Here is a 17,091-nt window from a genome sequence, read left to right as displayed (position 1 = left end):
CAAAGACGTACAACGGTGGAGGCTGTTTCCCAACCCAGGCCGGGAGGGCATCCCGTTCTCCACCACAGTCTGACTTGAATTGGGCCATGTCAATTATCTACTTATCCTTGCCGGTCGTGCCCTTACTAAGGAGTATACTCATTGCTGGCTGCTTCGATCAAACGATGTGAGCCTAGTCTCCGCGCTGCCTCCCCTGGGCGGCTATATCAACTGTGATTGGTAAGTACAGGCGCGAGGCTATGAACAAAACTGCCTCAGCTCTCCCACTTCAGCTCTGCTTCCTCCTCATCTTTAGGCGTTTTCATCAAAACTCAACAGAGAAGAATTGGTCGAAAGCTCCATTATAAGTTCTCCGGAGAAATCTGCGACTTGTCGCTGAAATGCGACCGACAAGCCGAAGCACTTTTGCGATCGCGATCATCTGCGCCCTTCCTCTCGAGGCTGACGCCGTTGAAGCTCTGTTTGACGAAACCTACGATCGGCTTGGAAAACATTATGGCAAACAGCAAGGCGACGCGAATGCATACATAAATGGAAGGATGGGCAAGCATGATGTGGTTCTATGCTACATGCCAGGCATGGGCAAAGGAAGCGCAGCAAGTGTTGCCTCCAGCCTACAAATGAGCTACACTGGTGTGCGGCTGGCTTTGGTGGTTGGTATCTGCGGATGTGCCCCGCCACCTCCAGATTATCAAGAGATATTCCTCGGCGACGTGATCATCAGTGACTCCGTGATTGAATATGACTTTGGCAGACAGTACCCGGGTGGCCTACAGCGGAAGACGGGCTTCAAGGACACCCTGGGCAGGCCAGGTCGTGAAATTCGGGCTCTTCTGAATGGCCTTCGCGCCGAGAAGTCCCGCGAGGAACTTCAGGAGCAGGCGCAACGGCATTTTTATGTTCTCCAGCAAGGTGCAGCGAAGTGGACTCGTCCGAGGGTTAATGATGTTCTTTTCAAGGCTTCCTATCCTCATAAACATCACAATCGTGCTTCCCCTGCTACTTGTTCCTGTTCTGAAGATGCGCCTGATAAGATCTGTGAAGAGGCATTGGGGAAGGACTGTGACGACCTTGGTTGTGATAAAGGTCAATACATCCGATGTCGGGAGAGCTTGGAAGCTATGTCAACCTCTATACATATTGGACCAGTTGCATCAGCCGACGTGGTTATGAAGTCTGGACAGCATCGTGATGAAATTGTCAGAAAGGAGAATGTTATCGCGTTTGAGATGGAGGGGGCTGGGGTATGGGACAATATTCCCTGTATCATTGTTAAGGGGGTGTGTGACTACGCCGACAGTCACAAAAGCAAGTTGTGGCAGTCGTATGCAGCAGCGACCGGAGCCTCGGTGGCAAAGGCTCTCTTGGAGTACTGGATGCCTGCACCCCACAAAGGTGAGTTGAGTCTGTTAGGAGTTCTGCAATATTTAATGTCTGATTGTCCTTGGTAGATCCGAGCAGAAATCATCACCTGATAATCCCTTTTGTGAGGAATCCGCATTTCGTGGGCCGCCAGGCAGAGATTCGCAAATTAGAGAGCCTAATCTCCATGCCAGGCGGGCCCAGAAAGCTCGCTATCACCGGATTAGGCGGTATAGGGAAGACCCAGATTGCACTGGAGCTAGCCTACCGCATGCGAGATAGAGAGCCTGAATGCTCAATCTTCTGGATCCCGTGTACCAGCTACGAGGCTATTGAACAGGCCTACTGGACTATTGCTCAACTGGTAGGAACTCCGTCTGTGAAACCGGCTGAGGCGAAAGAGTATCTCAGAGCCTATCTCAGCCGAAGCGACGAAAAGTGGCTCCTGATCTTCGATAATGCAGATGATATGGAGATGTGGACCAAAGGTAGCAATCACGCTCCACCATTTATGGATATTCCTTTCAACAACCAAGGTCATGCCATTTTTACTACCCGCAATCGAGAGTTAGCAGTGGATCTTGTATCCTCCGATGTGATTCATATTCGCGAATTCGATGACAAGTCCGGGGTGGAGTTTCTGGTAAAGTCTCTGCGCAAAGAGTTGCTTCAAGATACTTGGGCAATAACTGCTTTGCTTGAACAGCTTACTTTCCTTCCGTTGGCCATCAGCCAGGCTACTGCGTATATCAACAAAAAAGGTATATCAGTGTCTGATTACCTGATGCTTTTGAACGAACAAGAGACGGATGTTATGGAGCTCCTTAGCAAGGATTTTGCTGACCACCAACGCTACAACAATGATATGCAGAATCCTGTAGCCAAGACTTGGCTAATCTCGTTCAGTCAGATCCAGAAGCTGGATCAACTTGCAGTCGAATATCTGTCACTCATGGCCTGTGTCGATCCACGCGATATCCCGCAAAGCTTTCTTCCACAGCCAGGTTCTAAACTGCAGATGGTTGATGCTTTAGGGCTTCTCAGTGCCTATTCCTTGGTTGATATTCAACTTGAAAATGGCAACATAAACCTCCATCGTCTCGTACGTCTGGCCACCCGAAATTGGATGAAGAAGGAACAGCAATTTTCCCTATATGTACGAAAGGCAGCGGACAGATTCAATGAGATTTTCCCGAATAAACGCCCTGCCAACAGACAGCTCTGGAGGAAATACCTGCCTCATACTATATCACTGATACGCGAGACCGAGTTTGGCAAGCAGCAGGAAGGCTACATCAATCTACTTCAAAAGGTGGGACAGTGCCTGATCTTGGACGGGAGGTACGATGACGCAGAAGTATTTTTCAGCGTCATTCTAGAAATACTTCTAAGGGAAGCTGGAGATAAACACCCATACACTCTATCAGCCATGAGTGACCTCGCTATGACATACTGGCATCAAGGACAATGGAACGAAGCGGAAGAGCTATTGATTCAGGTGCCTGAGACCCAGAAGCAGGTGCTAGAATTACAGCATCCTAAAACTCTCAATACGATGAGCCTCCTTACTTTCATATACCGGGACCGAGGGCAGTGGAGAGAAGCAGAAGAGCTAGGAAGACAAACGCTAGAGAACCAGAAACAGGTTCTAGGGCTAAGTCATCCTGATACCCTTTCTAGCATGGCTCTTCTTGCATTAACATACACTCAACAGGGACAGTGGAAGAAAGCAGAAGAGTTAGGGGCAGAAGCACTACAGATCCAAACACGGGTGCTAGGGCCAAACCATCCTAGCACACTGGGAACTATGACTATTCTGGGATTAACAGACTACAAAAAAGGAAACTGGCAAGAAGCAGAAAAGCTAGGGCTGCAAGTGATTGAGATCCAGAAGCAGGTGCTAGGTCCAAATCACCCTGATACCTTGACAAGCATGAGTAATCTTGCAATCAATACTCAGATCAAGGACGGTGGAAGGAAGCAGAAGAGTTGCAGGTGCAGATTATGGAGAACGTAAAACAGGCACTGGGCCCGCAGCATCCTAATACCTTGAATAGCATGAATAACCTGGGATCAACATACTCTAATCAAGGCAAATGGGCGGAAGCAGAAAGTCTGCAATTGGAGGCAATGGAGGTGCAAAGGCAGACTCTAGGGCCAAATCATCCTGATACCTTGATAAGTATGGGCAATCTTGCAAGCAATTATTCTTTTCAAAAGCAATAGAAAGAGGCAGAAGAGCTAGACGTGCAGGTTCTGGAGAGTCGGAAACGTGTACTGGGGCCACAGCATCCTGAAACTCTGACCGGTATGGCAAACCTTGCCATTACTTGGAAATCACTTGGAAATCTCGACGCTGCCTTGACTCTGATGGACGAATGTGTACAACTCTGCAGGGAAGTTTTAGGCTCGGATCATCGGCAAACCGTATCTTTATCCGGCATTCTTAGAGACTGGAGAACAGCACAGCAGGCCCGCTTGGAAGTTGCCAGAGGATCAAAATGGCGCGTCTTCATGGAACGTTTCCGAAGACGATGGCATGCGCCCGGCCCCTTGAATTCTACTGTACGTCAAGATAGCAGTGATTTCTAATTCAAGGTTAGTATAGATCTGCTGTCAGTACTACAAGGTGCATTTCTCTAAGAAGATGGCAAACAACAGGGCCCTGTACAGTTCCGATCCTCAAATGCTCCGTCTTGCGCGTCTCGTTTCGAAGCCTAACACAAGATCCCACTGCCAGTTGTATCATGTTCATTATTGCTCAGCGGTCAAATTGATTTGAACATGCCACGAGCTCCCTTTTTACAACAGGATTGATAAGCTCGCCGGGCCTCGGGGTTAGATGTTCGCCGTTAAGTGTTAACTCCGCGCACGAGAAACAACAAATACAAACCAAAACGCTATAAATAACAATGCACTGACACCTGCACTTCGAGGTAGTCAGAGTATCCCGCAAATTAATCCGGTACAATGGCTTCCTTCAAGACTCTCGTCCTTATCACTGGTGGTACGTATTCCGGCCCCGGCTCTCTCATAGTCTTTCTCCAGCATCATCATACTGAGTGACCGATACCCCAGCAACAAACGGCATCGGCTTCGAACTCGCAACCCAACTCCTAGCAAAGAGCACATACCATGTCCTCCTGGGCGCCCGATCCCCCGAAAAGGGCCACGCAGCAATCGAGACCATCCGCACCAAGAACCTCCCCGGATCCGGATCCATCAATCTACTCCATATCGACGTAACCAACGACGCCACCATCGAAGCCGCCGCTCAACATGTCCAATCCGTCCACGGACATCTAGATATACTGGTCAACAATGCAGCTGTCTCATGTATGCTCTCACCACCGAACCTCCGCGAGCAGATGCGCACATCCCTCGACACAAACGCCACAGGTCCAGCAGTCGTAACGAGTATATTTGCGCCACTGCTACAGCGCTCGATTTCGCAGTCGCGTCGGATCATCAGCATCACCAGCGGTGCGGGATCAATCACGCAACGGCTTGACCCGGCTTCAGCGATGTATAAGGTGCAGCAGGTGCAGTACAGGGCTAGCAAGGCTGCGCTGCATATGGTTTCGGCGTGTCAGGTCGTTGAGTTTGAGCCGTACGGCGTGAAGGTCTTCTTGTATGACCCTGGCTTCACGCAGAGTAATCTTGGTCCGCATAATCGGGTGGAGAATGGGGCGAGGGATGTGGCGGATTCGGTTCGGCCGTTGGTGGATGTGCTTGAGGGGAAGAGGGATGGGGAGGTTGGGCGGATATTGCATAATACGGGGAGCTACTCTTGGTAGATTTGTTTGATTGAGTTGGTTTCGAGAATATAATGTTTTGAATATTGTTTCTTGATGTTCAGCCCTCTGTCTAGCTGGCAGCCCTAGGGATCCTGAGCATCGTCCGAGACATTGCCGATTTCCTATGCGGTCCTCCACCAGTCCGGAATGAGGACTTCTGGGATGCCAGCGGGTTGACGTCTATCCTCTGTGGCCCGACATGATCCAAGCCGGCTATACCGGTTGGTCTCGGTCTCGGTCTTGGCCACAAGTCGATCCATGTCTAGTCCGGGTCCATCGTTACGTTAGATGGCTGATACCAGAAGATTTCGTGGGCAGGAAAGGTATATCGATTGGTGCAGAGCTTCAAACGTTGCACTTCTTGTGCACCACCTTTGCGTCATATAGCTCCATCTAAGGGGCTGTACTGCTCTATTGCAGCTACGCCGATGCCGAAGCTCCCGCCAGGAACCACTTAGCTTACGCCGAGCAGGATGATGGGATGCCTGACCGGTCCACTTGACAAAGCTTATGGGGGCCAAAGTGCTATGGAAACCTTGGAAGCCTCAAGTCTACAGAATCTGGGGGCCAAAACGTGGGGATGCTTGCGACTACGGGGTAACTCCGTGCAGACATTACTCGCCGCTCGCTTTTGTATCACATTGCTCTGCAGATCTTCAGGAGCCAGGCCTCTGATCAAGGAAGGCTGGTCCACTTGAAGAAATCACATCCCATGCGGAGGGCTGCTGTTGGCTGCTGGAGCCTTCCTATAGAGGTAAGTATCTTCAATGACCTCGACTTCGACCTCGATCTTCAGTGGGATGCTTGACAAAGCTTGCGTCACTACGCCTTTGTACCAGTTCAGGCCGAAGGCAACCTAGATGCAGACGTCTAGGACATAAATACCCCTTCAACCCCCAGACTTCTTCAACATCAACATCAACCAGATCCCAAACAATTCCAATCCACCTCTCAAATCCATCTCACAATACCAAACTATCCAACATGTTCACCAAGTCCTTCATCACCCTCTGCGCCCTGGCCTCCACGGGCATGGCCGTCTCCAACACCATCAACTTCGTCTACTCAGCCTCCTCCTTCTCCGGCATCCAAAACTCCGGCAACTCCTACTCCGAGGGCTTCAACCTCATCGACGGCGACGGCAACGTCCTCTACAACAGCGACTACCCCGACGGATACTCCCCCTGCATGAGTGACAGCAACAACATCAAGATCACCTCGGACTGCTGGTCCGGCACCTACACCTTCCGGTGCACCTCTGCCTTTGACGGCAGCCCTGAGTCATGCAGCGTTGTTGACGCCGATGGGAACGAGACGACCGGCGAGGCGGACGAGAGTCTGTCGTTCACGGGTATTAGTGCTGGTATTGATGGGACTTGTGGGGGTGTTATTACTACTGATAGTGATGCTGCTTGCTCCTCTGACAGTGCGTTTACTATTGAGGGACGGTACCGTGGGGATTATGATGCTTCTGCGTAAGTCGGAGCGAGATGGGACCGCTCATTGCGAGTAGTTTCAGGGCTGGCAAGACGCGCGTGGGGATTGCTGCTTGATTTGTTGAGATCTTTGACCTACTTCTTCAGTTCTTGTTTATTGATTTTGCGCTGATAAGACCGCATGTACTTATCTTGTGTTTTCGCGTCTTCTATACTGATTATAAACGATTCAGTTTTGTTCTTTTGAACATCAACGTAGCATGAAACTTGGTATCTTATTGATCAGTGGTGTCTTCACAGACAACTATGGTATCCGCTGAGGCTATGTACCATGCAGAAATTGCTGGGAGCTCTAAGCTTTGTTTTTTCAAGCGATTATAATGTAGTCCACGGCATTTGTCTCTGATACCCATAGTTGAATCTCGAAAGCATGAAGAAGACTGAGGTTTCGAAGTAGGAGAGAGATCTATTTATTGCTCACTTCATCCTTGAAGGAAAAAAGCCTGATCGGGTACGCTATCGATCAAAAGAACATTACATCTCGCAGTAGCATTAGGCACCTTCCTCGCTTTGACTGAGATCTAAAGGTGCGCAGAACACCCCCCTGCCGCTTTTGCGCACTCAGCCTTCTTCCACTCAAATCATGTCTCAGCCTCATGCTGTGTGACAAGCAGAACCCCTCATTTCGATGATGACAGTCATTTTAAGGTTGTACCCCGCTGCTCAGCATTTCTGTCATCATCTTGAGTATGGAGAATACGCAAATACAATCATCCCGAGTTGAGTTTCGGCTTCAGCATCGGTGACTTTTTGACCGCGGTTCAGCTCGCCAACTCGCTTCGGAATCGCTTCGTCAATGCACCGAGCGAGTTCAAGTCCATTTCAGAAGAGTAAGCTATCCACTCACTCGAAGCCTTGCGATATTTTCTAACTGTTGGTGCGCTCGTAGTGTGAAACTGCTTTCCAACGTCTTCCGCGAGGTTGAAGACCTAGATTCGAACGATGAACTTGATGATAAAAAGAAGCACCTGAACGATATTTCGCAACAATGCGGTCAGACCTTGTAAGGATTGGAGACATTCATAGATGGATATCAACAGATGGGGGATGATGGAGCTGGGAAGAACCGACCTCGACGGGTGTGGAAAAGAATTAAGTGGGATCCTGGGGCTGCGCATGATATTCAGCGCCAGCTGCAGGGCCAGATTAATGCGTTTAATCTATTCCTGAGTGGACTGAATATGTAAGTTCAACTGCCTGGCTTTCCATGGCTGTCGACGCCAATGACCTCTGCTATTTGCAGCTAACACCACTCATCGAACAGGCAAATGAATCTCACTCAGAAGGCCACCATTGAGAAAGTTAACCAGAGACATGAAGACGAGGAAAGAAACGAGATACTCAAATGGCTGTCTGACATCAATTCCGGCACCAAGCAAACGGACTACATTCGCCGACGCCACCCAGGTACTAGCATGTGGCTTCTGGGAACCCCCGAATTTCAGAAATGGATTGATACCCCAAAAGAAACGTTATTCTGTCATGGAATACCAGGCGCCGGAAAGACAATCACGGCGTCTAGTGTCATTGATCATCTTACAACCAAATTCAGCGGCGACAAAACGACTGCCGTCGCATACGTGTATTTCAACTTCAAGGAGAAAATCGCACTTGAGGACCTATTGCTAAATGTACTCATGCAGTTGGCTTCTCAACAGAGTCAGCTACTGGACGTTGTCAGAAAGCTCTTTCAAGATCACAAGCAAAGTGGAACGCGCCCATCAAGGCATGAGATATCAGACGCACAGCACGCCGTGGCCGCAATGTATTCGAGAGTCTTTGTTGCGATTGATGCTTTAGATGAATGTCCGGAATCAGGCGGCCTACGGAAATTGCTTCTCGATGAGCTTTTCGGCCTCCAATCAACAAATCCGACAAAACATTCTTGTCACGTCTCGGCCAAATCTCCAGATCATGGAAGTCTTCGACAGAACACCGGTTATGGAGATTCAAGCAAGTAAGGAAGACATTGAATCATATGTTCAGGGACACATGGGGACCCTCCCACACTCAGTTCAGAAAAATCCGAGCCTGCAAGTAGAAATAAAAGCTGTCATGTCCGAGGCTGTGGATGGAATGTGAGTCCTACATGATCTCGCAGTTGCCCAAAGCTTATTGCTATAGGTTCCTTCTAGCCCAGCTCTACCTCGGCGAGCTGGAAGACAAAGTAACGCCCAGGGCCATAAGAAACACCTTGCAGAAGTTTCAGAAACAAACCGAGTCTCGACCTGAAGATGGAAAGTCGGCGATTCTCGGCAAAGCATACGACCAAACTATGGACCGGATTCAACAGTTATCTCCGGACCGACAGTGGCTTGCTACGAATGTTCTCCTGTGGATTACCTGCGCAATTGAACCACTCACCGTCTTTCAACTTCAGCATGCCTTAGCTGTCACCGATGGCGATTCCGAGCTCGACGAGGAGAATATGCCAGATATCCAAGAAATGTTTGCTGTATGCGCTGGGTTAGCTACAGTTAGCGAGGAAACAAATATCATTCGCTTGGTCCATTATACAACTCAAGAATACTTCCAAAAAACCTGGAAGACTTGGTTCCCAGAAGCGCAGTCCCAAATTGCAACCACCTGCCTAACATACCTCACGCTCGATACCTTTAGCACTGGTCTTTGTGAATCAGACGAGGAGTATGAGTCGCGCCTGGACGATTTTCCTCTTTATCGCTATGCGGCAAGATTTTGCGATATCCACTGCTATCTGCAACCCCCAAATCATGACATGGTTCTTGATCTCCTGTGCGACGAAGCCAAGTTGGCCGCTTGTACGCAACCAATGACAGTCACCTATGAAGCATACAATCATTTTGAATATTCGCAGAAAGGCATAGAAGGGATGACAGGCTTGCATGTTGCGGCCTACTTTGGATTGGATTTTATCCTTCCTCGCTTCCTGCGGTTAGGATACTCCCCTGCAAAGAATGATAGTGTATTCCGAACGCCCTTGTCCTGGGCAGTAACTAGAGGCCATGATTTAACTGTTCGCTATTTACTCGATGAGGGTGCAGATCCAAACTCAAAAGACGCTGACCTACGGACGCCATTATCCTGGGCGGCTGAAGGAGGCTATGAAGCGGCTATATGTTATCTATTAAAAGAAGGCGCAGATGCCAATGTTGAAGATGATTATGGTAGAACGCCATTGATATGGGCAGCTGACTACGGACATGAGAGAGCTGTGGCGCTGCTCATACCAAAAACCCAGAACTTGAACTCAATGAGCTTTCACGCAATGAACTTTCCAAGTAGAGGTCGGTTCGATAGAGGAGTGACCGCTATCCACTGGGCAGCAATGTCTAGTCATGACGGTGTTGCACAGTTGCTTCTGCGCGAGGGCGTTGATTACGACCTTCCAGGCAAAGATTTTCGCACACCTTTGTCTTCAGCCGCAGAACAAGGCAATCGAAGATTGGTCGATATGCTTCTGAAACAAGGCGCCCGTCCAAACTCGATAGATGGTAAAAATTATACACCACTAGACTATGCAGCATTCGGTGGAAATGAAGATATACTCCAAATTCTTCTTGATGCAATCCAACGTACAGGAGATGAGCATGAAAATCTTATTCGACTTTTACCTGGTGTTATGAGCAACAAGATTTCTGTGGCGGAATCTCTGATTGGAAAAGGTGCTGATCTAAATCTAGCCTCTACAGATATCTCAGGCAGACGCCGGGGCCACTTCACGCCCTTGACATGGGCCTGTAATCATGGAGGCGAAGAGATGGTACAATCGTTGCTGGACCGTGGCGCCACACCTGATATTGCGGATTTTCGGGGACGAGCTCCGTTGTCGTATGCTGCGGCTAGCGGGAAAGAGGCGATCGTCCGTAGATTGCTTGAGCAAGATGTCGTTGTGGATAGGCTCGACGAAAATAACCGAACTCCCCTGTCGTATGCTGCTGAAGATGGGCATGTGAAAATAATGCAGCTATTGCTCAGAAGAGATGCGCAAGTCGAGCTCGAGGGCGGGTCTTGCCATGAGGTTCCAAATTCCCTTCTGCTTTCTGCGAAGAATGACCACACCAGCGCGGTAGGACTGTTGCTGCTATACGGTGCTGATCCTAATGTTGAAGCGCTCATTAGGCGCGGTGATCCATTCGCTGAAAAAGAATCCCTGACGCCTCTATCCTTGGGTGCTGAGAGCGGAAATATGGCTTTTGTGAAGCTGCTGCTTGAAAATCAGGCGGATCCAAATTGGAAATCGAAAAGTGGTCAGACTCCTCTTTCATGTGCTGCTGGGAGAGGCCATTTGGAAGTTATCCAGGTGCTGCTTCAAAAGGGAGCCCAACCAAACTGCCAGGGCTTTGATCATGAGTTGCCCTTGACGGAAGCTGCCACAAACGGGCATACAGCAGTCATCAGCCTATTGTGCGAGAATGGTGCTGATCCAGATAAGAAGGACCGATATGGTAAGACTCCTATTGTTGCTGCTGCTGCTGCAGGTCAGACAGCTGTGGTCAGACAGTTGCTGGATATGGGCGTCAACATCAACGCGAAAATGGGCATGACTCGCCTCTTTACCAGGCTCTGAGCAGAGGTCATGAAGACATCGCCAAGCTATTATGGCAGGACCATAATGTGGACCCTCTGTGCGTCTTTAATGGTGCCCTTCTTGGTGGATTCGATAAATATATCAAGATACTGTTTGACAATGGCCTCAACTCCAACAGTTGGTTTCCTAACGAAAGGATGCCCCTTACGAGAGCCGCAGCGTTAGGTCGCCTTGATTTGGTTCGTACGCTTTTGGATTGTGGTGCTGACCCCAGCGCCGAGGAGAGCCATGGATCGACAGCACTAGCATGCGCATGCTATTCGGGGCATGCAGATGTGGTCAAGCTTCTTCTAAAGAAGAAATGTAATACGGGCCTAGGCTTAGATTGCAAAGATGTTAGAACAGACTCGCACTTTAACGTCAAATGGTTGTCAATGGCCTCGGGCAGAAGACATGTAGCACTAGTCAGGTTACTGTTGGAGAATGGCGTCGATCCTAACGGTCCAATATCAGACTCCGACATCAAGCAACCGCTAATATCAGCTGTTCGAGGAGGGAGTACTACAATTATCGGAATGCTTCTGGCGCGGGGAGCTGATGTGAACTGTCGTGATTCTGACGAATGTATACCGATCCTCAATGCTGCTTCATGGGATAATCCAGGGGTTCTAAGGGTCCTCCTTACAAACGATGCGGATCCGAACCTGGAAGATCAAGATGGAAGAACCCCGTTGATGGCAGCAGCCACCAGAGGACCGCAAATGTCCAGGGTTCTTCTTGAACATGGCACTTCATTGAGCAAGAGAAATGCTGCCGGCCGAACTGCGCTCCATTTGGCTGCAGAGTCACATGTTGGGGGATCAGTTCGGCTTTTGCTAGATTACGGGGCCGATCCAGACTGTGCCGACAATCATGGGAAAACTCCCCTGATAGTCGCTATAGTTAATTTGTTATGGGACCTATAACCCGTCATTTTAATCGCTCTACTACTGCTGGACCATGGCGCTGATGCAAATGCTGTTGACAACAGGGGCCAAACAGCCCTATCCCTGTCCACGCAAAGTAGCCTCCCTACGAGTTATGAAACGAAGTTTTGTCCTGTGGGTATGATAAAACTTCTGCTGTCTTATGGCGCGAATCCAAACACCAAAGACGAACATGGACGTACACCACTATCACTATCAGCAGAGAATGGCTTTAGTGATGCAGTACGAGCCTTGCTGGCTGGATATGTTGACGCCAATTGTGAAGATAGCAGCGTTCCCCCTCCCCTTTACTATGCGGCAATGGAGGGGCATATGGAAATCGCAAGGATGCTACTAGAGTGCGCCCCAACCAGGCCTTTCCTGACTCCGAAGCAAGTGATTGAAGTCGCAATGAGAGGACACGACAAAATAGTCAAATTACTGGTATCAGAAATGTCGAGTGATCCTTCCAGCTTTGATGAGACATTGTCAAGGTTTGCCCTGATGGTCCTGGACGAGGTTGATCAGTCGCTTGAGCAGCAGCCTACCGATCCACCGGCTGACATATCATCTCCAGATGCATCTGAGGAACTACATGACTCGCCACTGAAAGAGGAGGAAGGGGAGCAGGAAAACTTCTTCCAGAGAATGTTGAAATGGGCGGCAAAGGAAGGCTACCTCGAAGTGGTGGAGCTGCTACTAGCAAGACCCGACGTGCACCCCGATGGGAAGCGTGAAAGCTCACCCTTGGATGAGGCTGAGCGGGAAGGTCACGATGTCATTGTTGAGATATTGCTGAAGCATTGTGGAGGTAATTGGAACGAAGGTGATTATGCCCCTCCACTATTATCCGGGTGTTTTCTCCAAAGTGTTGCCTGAATCCTGGTTTTCGACTTGAGAGACGGAATGTTTTTGCTCTTTGGTGTCCACTGAGTTTATGCATAGCGAGTTTTGGCAATAGTTAGGTATATTTATTTGACTATTCTGTTAATCGCTCTATTTGTTTAGTATTAGAATCCTTTGGATATTGAGATTGGAAAGTGAATTGGCGATGAAGAAGTTGAAGGCTACCTAGGTTAAGAGTTAAGACTCGAGATTGTACACAGGCTGAATGATCGGCCGGGGTGGATGTGTTTAGCTTCTTTAGGACTAGCGTGGAGCGACCCTGTGGCTGAGTCATCTCCCCCGTATTGACTCGGAATCCGTCGTCATCACCGTCCGCTTCCGTAGACCTGAAAACAAGCCCTCCTCGGCCCGCTGCCACTATCCTGCCTGTCTCCAAACAACATTTCTACGCTCGTTTGCTCTACTCGATCCCTATTATGCGCCTCTCCAGCGGCCGTCTTCCCCGCTGTGTCCTGTGAGAAGCAATGGATCTCTCCCGCCAGGAGTATCCAGCCCTGCTGGTACGGTCTACCCGATCCGATCTCAAGCCCTCTCCGCTTACCCCAACCCATCATGCGACACGATCTGGCAGTGTTCTTACTCTCCGTATAGGCATCTTTACAACCGAACCAAGCCGCCTCTGTGCTATCCGATCGAATCCGTGTCATCAACAAGGTCAATTCGGACATCGCGGATTGGCTGCAAGTAAGTGCTTTTGGCCCGTTCCATTCAATTGCGATTGCGACGGTCTAACTTGCAATGTCTCTACTACAGGAACGCCGCCGCATCGAGGAAGCTTATGCGCAGGGGCTACGGAAACTCGCCCATCGACCCCAATTGGACAATGCAGCTGCCCTAGGGTAAGGCTGACTACTTTTGCTTGCTTCTCCCTCGAAACGGTGTACCGGTGTAACACTACGCGGTGCTGTGAGGCTAATGGATGTTGTTGATGATGATAGGATCTTCCAAATACCATGGCAGCGCATTGTCAGCTCGGTCGAATCGGTTGCTACATCGCATGAGACGTTTGCGCAGAAAATCGATGAGGATGTGGAACGGCCCTTGAGGGAATTCAATACCAAGAATAAGGAGCTTGCGTCCATGCCTGGAGTTCAAAATGATCTTACAGCTCTAGCAAAGAACGTGGAGAACTCGCAGAAGAAGGTAGAAAAGGCCAAGGAGAAGGGTCCGAAGGGCGCGGACAAGTTGGCGACTGCTGTGAGTGCTGCCCACGAGGTGAGCCAGCAGTGGGAATCGAGAGCGCCGTTTGTTTTCGAGCAGCTTCAGGCGGCGGATGAAAGCCGACTCAATCACCTTCGAGATGTTCTGACGCAACTGGAAACCCACGAGTCTGATCAGATTGAGCGCTGTCGGCAGGCGGCGGAAAGCTGCTTGAACGTCCTCCTCAATGTGGAGACTGCAGATGAGATCAAGACTTTTGCGGCGAAGATCAACGGAGGACGGCCAGTTGCGCCGCTTCGACAGCAAACGTCTTCACCTACGCCGGTAGCAGCACCCCCGACGCCAGTGGCTCCGGAACCGCCTCTTCCACCTCCCCCCCGCGTTCATGATGATGCTGCTAGCCATCGCTCTACAAGTTCCGGGCGCGCAAAACCGCCGCCGCCTCCGGGTGAGTTTTTGTAATCGTGGGTTTTCGGTTCGGCGTGTATGCTAACGTCTACCCTAGTCCCGGAGCCTCGGCACGGGACGCCATTTGGTGGCCTCAGACGGCTAGGTACGGTCATGAACAGGAGAAAGAGTATTGCTCTGCCTTCTGGTCCATCATCAGACAAGAAGTACCGCAGCCCGTTCTCCTCTTTCAAGCGTGGAGATTCGCACAACATGCAGATCCCAGAGGATCCTCCAGAGCGCCCGGACACCGCCGTCACCTCACAAGGCAGCTACACTGAAGCCACTCGTCTTCCAAGCGAATCTCATGATCGAGAAGATAGGGGTCGTTTCTCACCTAGCCCTCCACCTCAGCCGGCGGCTCCTGACACGAACGGGTTCCCACCACAGGTAAACGCCGCCCCGATAGGCCTCACAGGTGTCACAAATGAGGTACGTATGCCAAGGTCTTCTTAGACGCTAAAGTTAATGCTTTGCCTAGCCTCGAGTGGATGCGGAGGGTTACTCTGAACGACCGCAGACTATTGATGAGATCACTCTGGCGCAGCGCGAGGCAGCTGGGTAAGTAATCTGAACTCTATAAAAAATAAAGGGGGGCTAACAACTCAGCAGACATGAGGAGTCTGGGCTGAACCTGACGATTAGAGACCAGCCTATTCCTGAAGACGAAAATCAGGCTCAACAAGCGATGAATGACATGGCTAGCCAGTTACGTCTTCAAGCGCAGCAAAGTGGAATTAGGCGAAATGCAGGCACGATACGTGGACGACGCGACGTCCGCAACACCGTCTTTATCCCTAGCACTCCGCCACCGGTGCATGCTGTTCCGAACCTGGCTACATCTCACGACGTCTCTGAGCCCACATCTCCGACTTCTCCAGGAAGACATGTGGCTTCAATCAGCAACGCTACAGATGAACATGCTATGTCCGACACAACTTCAATACGCTCATCGCACACTTTGCACAGTATCTCAGGCCCTGTTGCGCATCCCGAACTGCATGAGCCTGGGTTGAATGCGTCCATCATCGAGACAGTCAATGCCTGGTTTTCAGAGGGCGCGGTGACCAAGTCATTCGTTGTCGGCGAGCTTGCTCTTGCGTTCAATGCTGTTCAAGATATCACGTCGGACAAGATCCGAGTCCGCCTGAATAACTTCCAAGTCCTAGAGAAGGTAGCCGCGAACCCGAACTTTATCCGGGAAGTGCAGGATCAGTCGGACGATAAGAGGGGCGAATACGATGTTTCGCTTCCCAGTATCGCACGCCCTGCTCCCACAGTCGGTTTCAAATACCAGGTGCATATCAGTACTGAAGATACATCGGCTTTTTGTCCAGTCATTTTCAAACCGGTGTGGAACCTCGAGGAGTTTCAAGCCAGCGTGATCATCTTCTACTCGCTAAACCCATCATTCGCTTCGTCTACGTCTAAAAACTTAATCACACTGACGAACTTGGTCCTCACCGTCAACCTGGACACTTCCCCCCAGGAAGACCGAGAAGTCGCCCACGCCACCAACGCCGTCATGTACCCCAACACGGGAGCCGTCTTTCGCCGCAAGCAGTCTGCAGTGATCTGGAGGATTCCTGAGTTCGAAGTGAGCGGTGGATCGGACGGGAAACTGCTCGTTCGCTTCTCAACGGCGAACAGCTGGCCGCAGAAGGGCAAGGTCGAGGCGAAGTTTGAGGTCCGCACGCCGGATGCCGGGTCACGCCTAGGGATAAGCGCTGCTTCAAGACCGGCTGGGTCAGATCCGTTCGCGGATGAGGATAATGCCCAGCCTCAATGGAATGATGTCCCGACGACACGGAAGCTCGCTGTTGGGAAGTATGTTTCTTCCTAAGTGCTTATCAATAACTGCGCCTAGTTTCCTTGGTGAAGGCGTAACGATGGCTTTGAGTGAGACCGCAACTCACAGTACATACAATACCAATTCTTGTACGAACATTCCATGCCCCTAGTCGTCTCCCTTTCTTTTCCAGCTGTATCTCTTTCCTTACATACATATTCTTATCCTGATGCAGTGTTAGTCTTGATTTTTTTTCCTCTGTGTTTTGTCCCTTAGCATCTCTGTTTGTTACTGTTATTCATTTGTTCTTGGTTTTATATTTGTAATTTTTAGTTTTAGTATCCCCTTGCTATATGCCCTCCCCATGCATACAGTAAGCATTGTGAATAGTTGTCTGTAAATAGCCTGACTTGTTGCATTTTTGTTGCCTCCGTACTACTGAATAAATTATTCCTAGGCAGCGAGTATTATATACTTACGCGAGAAGTAGGTAGGGCATCAAAGGCATTAGTACCAGGGAGTCTTGCCAACTTGGACCTATCTGCTTTCAAAGATTCCGGGGGGTGGAGGTGGGGGCATTATGTCGTGAATTGTATCATTAGCTCTACCCAGCCATAACGCACGAATAAGATTGAAGAGGGCTCTCGCGCCCGGATAT

At 50.0% G+C, this 17,091-nt stretch overlaps 6 protein-coding genes across 6 annotated transcripts; all 6 read left to right on the top strand.

Annotated features, from left to right (window-relative positions):
* Nucleotides 1–298: 298 nt before the first annotated feature.
* Nucleotides 299–3,526, top strand: BDW74DRAFT_89437 (uncharacterized protein). The gene is made up of 2 exons (XM_073734014.1): nucleotides 299–1,395; nucleotides 1,452–3,526. Exons 1-2 carry the CDS (start codon nucleotides 381–383, stop codon nucleotides 3,377–3,379), a joined length of 2,943 nt encoding a protein of 980 aa, XP_073579709.1. The 5' UTR covers nucleotides 299–380; the 3' UTR covers nucleotides 3,380–3,526.
* Nucleotides 3,527–4,013, top strand: BDW74DRAFT_89430 (tetratricopeptide repeat protein). Its single transcript, XM_073734012.1, has one exon. The coding sequence runs from the start codon at nucleotides 3,673–3,675 to the stop codon at nucleotides 3,952–3,954; it is 282 nt and encodes a 93-aa protein (XP_073579708.1). The 5' UTR covers nucleotides 3,527–3,672; the 3' UTR covers nucleotides 3,955–4,013.
* A 162-nt stretch (nucleotides 4,014–4,175) lies between these two features.
* Nucleotides 4,176–5,396, top strand: BDW74DRAFT_89439 (uncharacterized protein). Its single transcript, XM_073734015.1, has 2 exons — nucleotides 4,176–4,369; nucleotides 4,441–5,396. Exons 1-2 carry the CDS (start codon nucleotides 4,333–4,335, stop codon nucleotides 5,157–5,159), a joined length of 756 nt encoding a protein of 251 aa, XP_073579707.1. The 5' UTR covers nucleotides 4,176–4,332; the 3' UTR covers nucleotides 5,160–5,396.
* A 604-nt stretch (nucleotides 5,397–6,000) lies between these two features.
* On the top strand, nucleotides 6,001–6,810 carry BDW74DRAFT_89434 (uncharacterized protein). Its single transcript, XM_073734013.1, has one exon. It carries the CDS (start codon nucleotides 6,144–6,146, stop codon nucleotides 6,636–6,638), a length of 495 nt encoding a protein of 164 aa, XP_073579706.1. The 5' UTR covers nucleotides 6,001–6,143; the 3' UTR covers nucleotides 6,639–6,810.
* Nucleotides 6,811–12,575: 5,765 nt separating this feature from the next.
* Nucleotides 12,576–13,034, top strand: BDW74DRAFT_160926 (uncharacterized protein). Its single transcript, XM_073725713.1, has one exon. It carries the CDS (start codon nucleotides 12,584–12,586, stop codon nucleotides 13,007–13,009), a length of 426 nt encoding a protein of 141 aa, XP_073579705.1. The 5' UTR covers nucleotides 12,576–12,583; the 3' UTR covers nucleotides 13,010–13,034.
* Nucleotides 13,035–13,375: 341 nt separating this feature from the next.
* Nucleotides 13,376–17,054, top strand: BDW74DRAFT_89410 (uncharacterized protein). Its single transcript, XM_073734011.1, has 7 exons — nucleotides 13,376–13,536; nucleotides 13,628–13,720; nucleotides 13,790–13,875; nucleotides 13,975–14,645; nucleotides 14,703–15,076; nucleotides 15,126–15,205; nucleotides 15,257–17,054. The coding sequence occupies exons 1-7, from the start codon at nucleotides 13,501–13,503 to the stop codon at nucleotides 16,485–16,487; spliced, it is 2,571 nt and encodes an 856-aa protein (XP_073579704.1). The 5' UTR covers nucleotides 13,376–13,500; the 3' UTR covers nucleotides 16,488–17,054.
* Nucleotides 17,055–17,091: the final 37 nt, after the last annotated feature.

This window comes from Aspergillus multicolor, assembly GCF_047715735.1.
Source record: "Aspergillus multicolor strain CBS 133.54 unplaced genomic scaffold BDW74scaffold_34, whole genome shotgun sequence".
In the NCBI taxonomy this organism is placed as follows: domain Eukaryota; kingdom Fungi; phylum Ascomycota; class Eurotiomycetes; order Eurotiales; family Aspergillaceae; genus Aspergillus; species Aspergillus multicolor.
The sequence above is the reverse complement of the archived record's forward strand: the minus strand, read 5'-3'. Positions and strand labels throughout refer to the sequence as shown.

What these genes read in the sequence shown, in the direction of transcription:
- BDW74DRAFT_89430 (XM_073734012.1), top strand. Translation starts at nt 3,673, where the DNA reads ATGGCAAACCTTGCCATTACTTGGAAATCACTTGGAAATCTCGACGCT.
- BDW74DRAFT_89434 (XM_073734013.1), top strand. Translation starts at nt 6,144, where the DNA reads ATGTTCACCAAGTCCTTCATCACCCTCTGCGCCCTGGCCTCCACGGGC.
- BDW74DRAFT_89410 (XM_073734011.1), top strand. Translation starts at nt 13,501, where the DNA reads ATGGATCTCTCCCGCCAGGAGTATCCAGCCCTGCTG. An exon ending in AGGAGTATCCAGCCCTGCTG is followed by an intron (nt 13,537 to 13,627) that starts GTACGGTCTACC and finishes CTCTCCGTATAG; the next exon opens with GCATCTTTACAACCGAACCA. An exon ending in GACAATGCAGCTGCCCTAGG is followed by an intron (nt 13,876 to 13,974) that starts GTAAGGCTGACT and finishes TGATGATGATAG; the next exon opens with GATCTTCCAAATACCATGGC.
- BDW74DRAFT_89437 (XM_073734014.1), top strand. Translation starts at nt 381, where the DNA reads ATGCGACCGACAAGCCGAAGCACTTTTGCGATCGCGATCATCTGCGCC. An exon ending in GATGCCTGCACCCCACAAAG is followed by an intron (nt 1,396 to 1,451) that starts GTGAGTTGAGTC and finishes TGTCCTTGGTAG; the next exon opens with ATCCGAGCAGAAATCATCAC.
- BDW74DRAFT_89439 (XM_073734015.1), top strand. Translation starts at nt 4,333, where the DNA reads ATGGCTTCCTTCAAGACTCTCGTCCTTATCACTGGTG. An exon ending in TCTCGTCCTTATCACTGGTG is followed by an intron (nt 4,370 to 4,440) that starts GTACGTATTCCG and finishes CCGATACCCCAG; the next exon opens with CAACAAACGGCATCGGCTTC.
- BDW74DRAFT_160926 (XM_073725713.1), top strand. Translation starts at nt 12,584, where the DNA reads ATGTCGAGTGATCCTTCCAGCTTTGATGAGACATTGTCAAGGTTTGCC.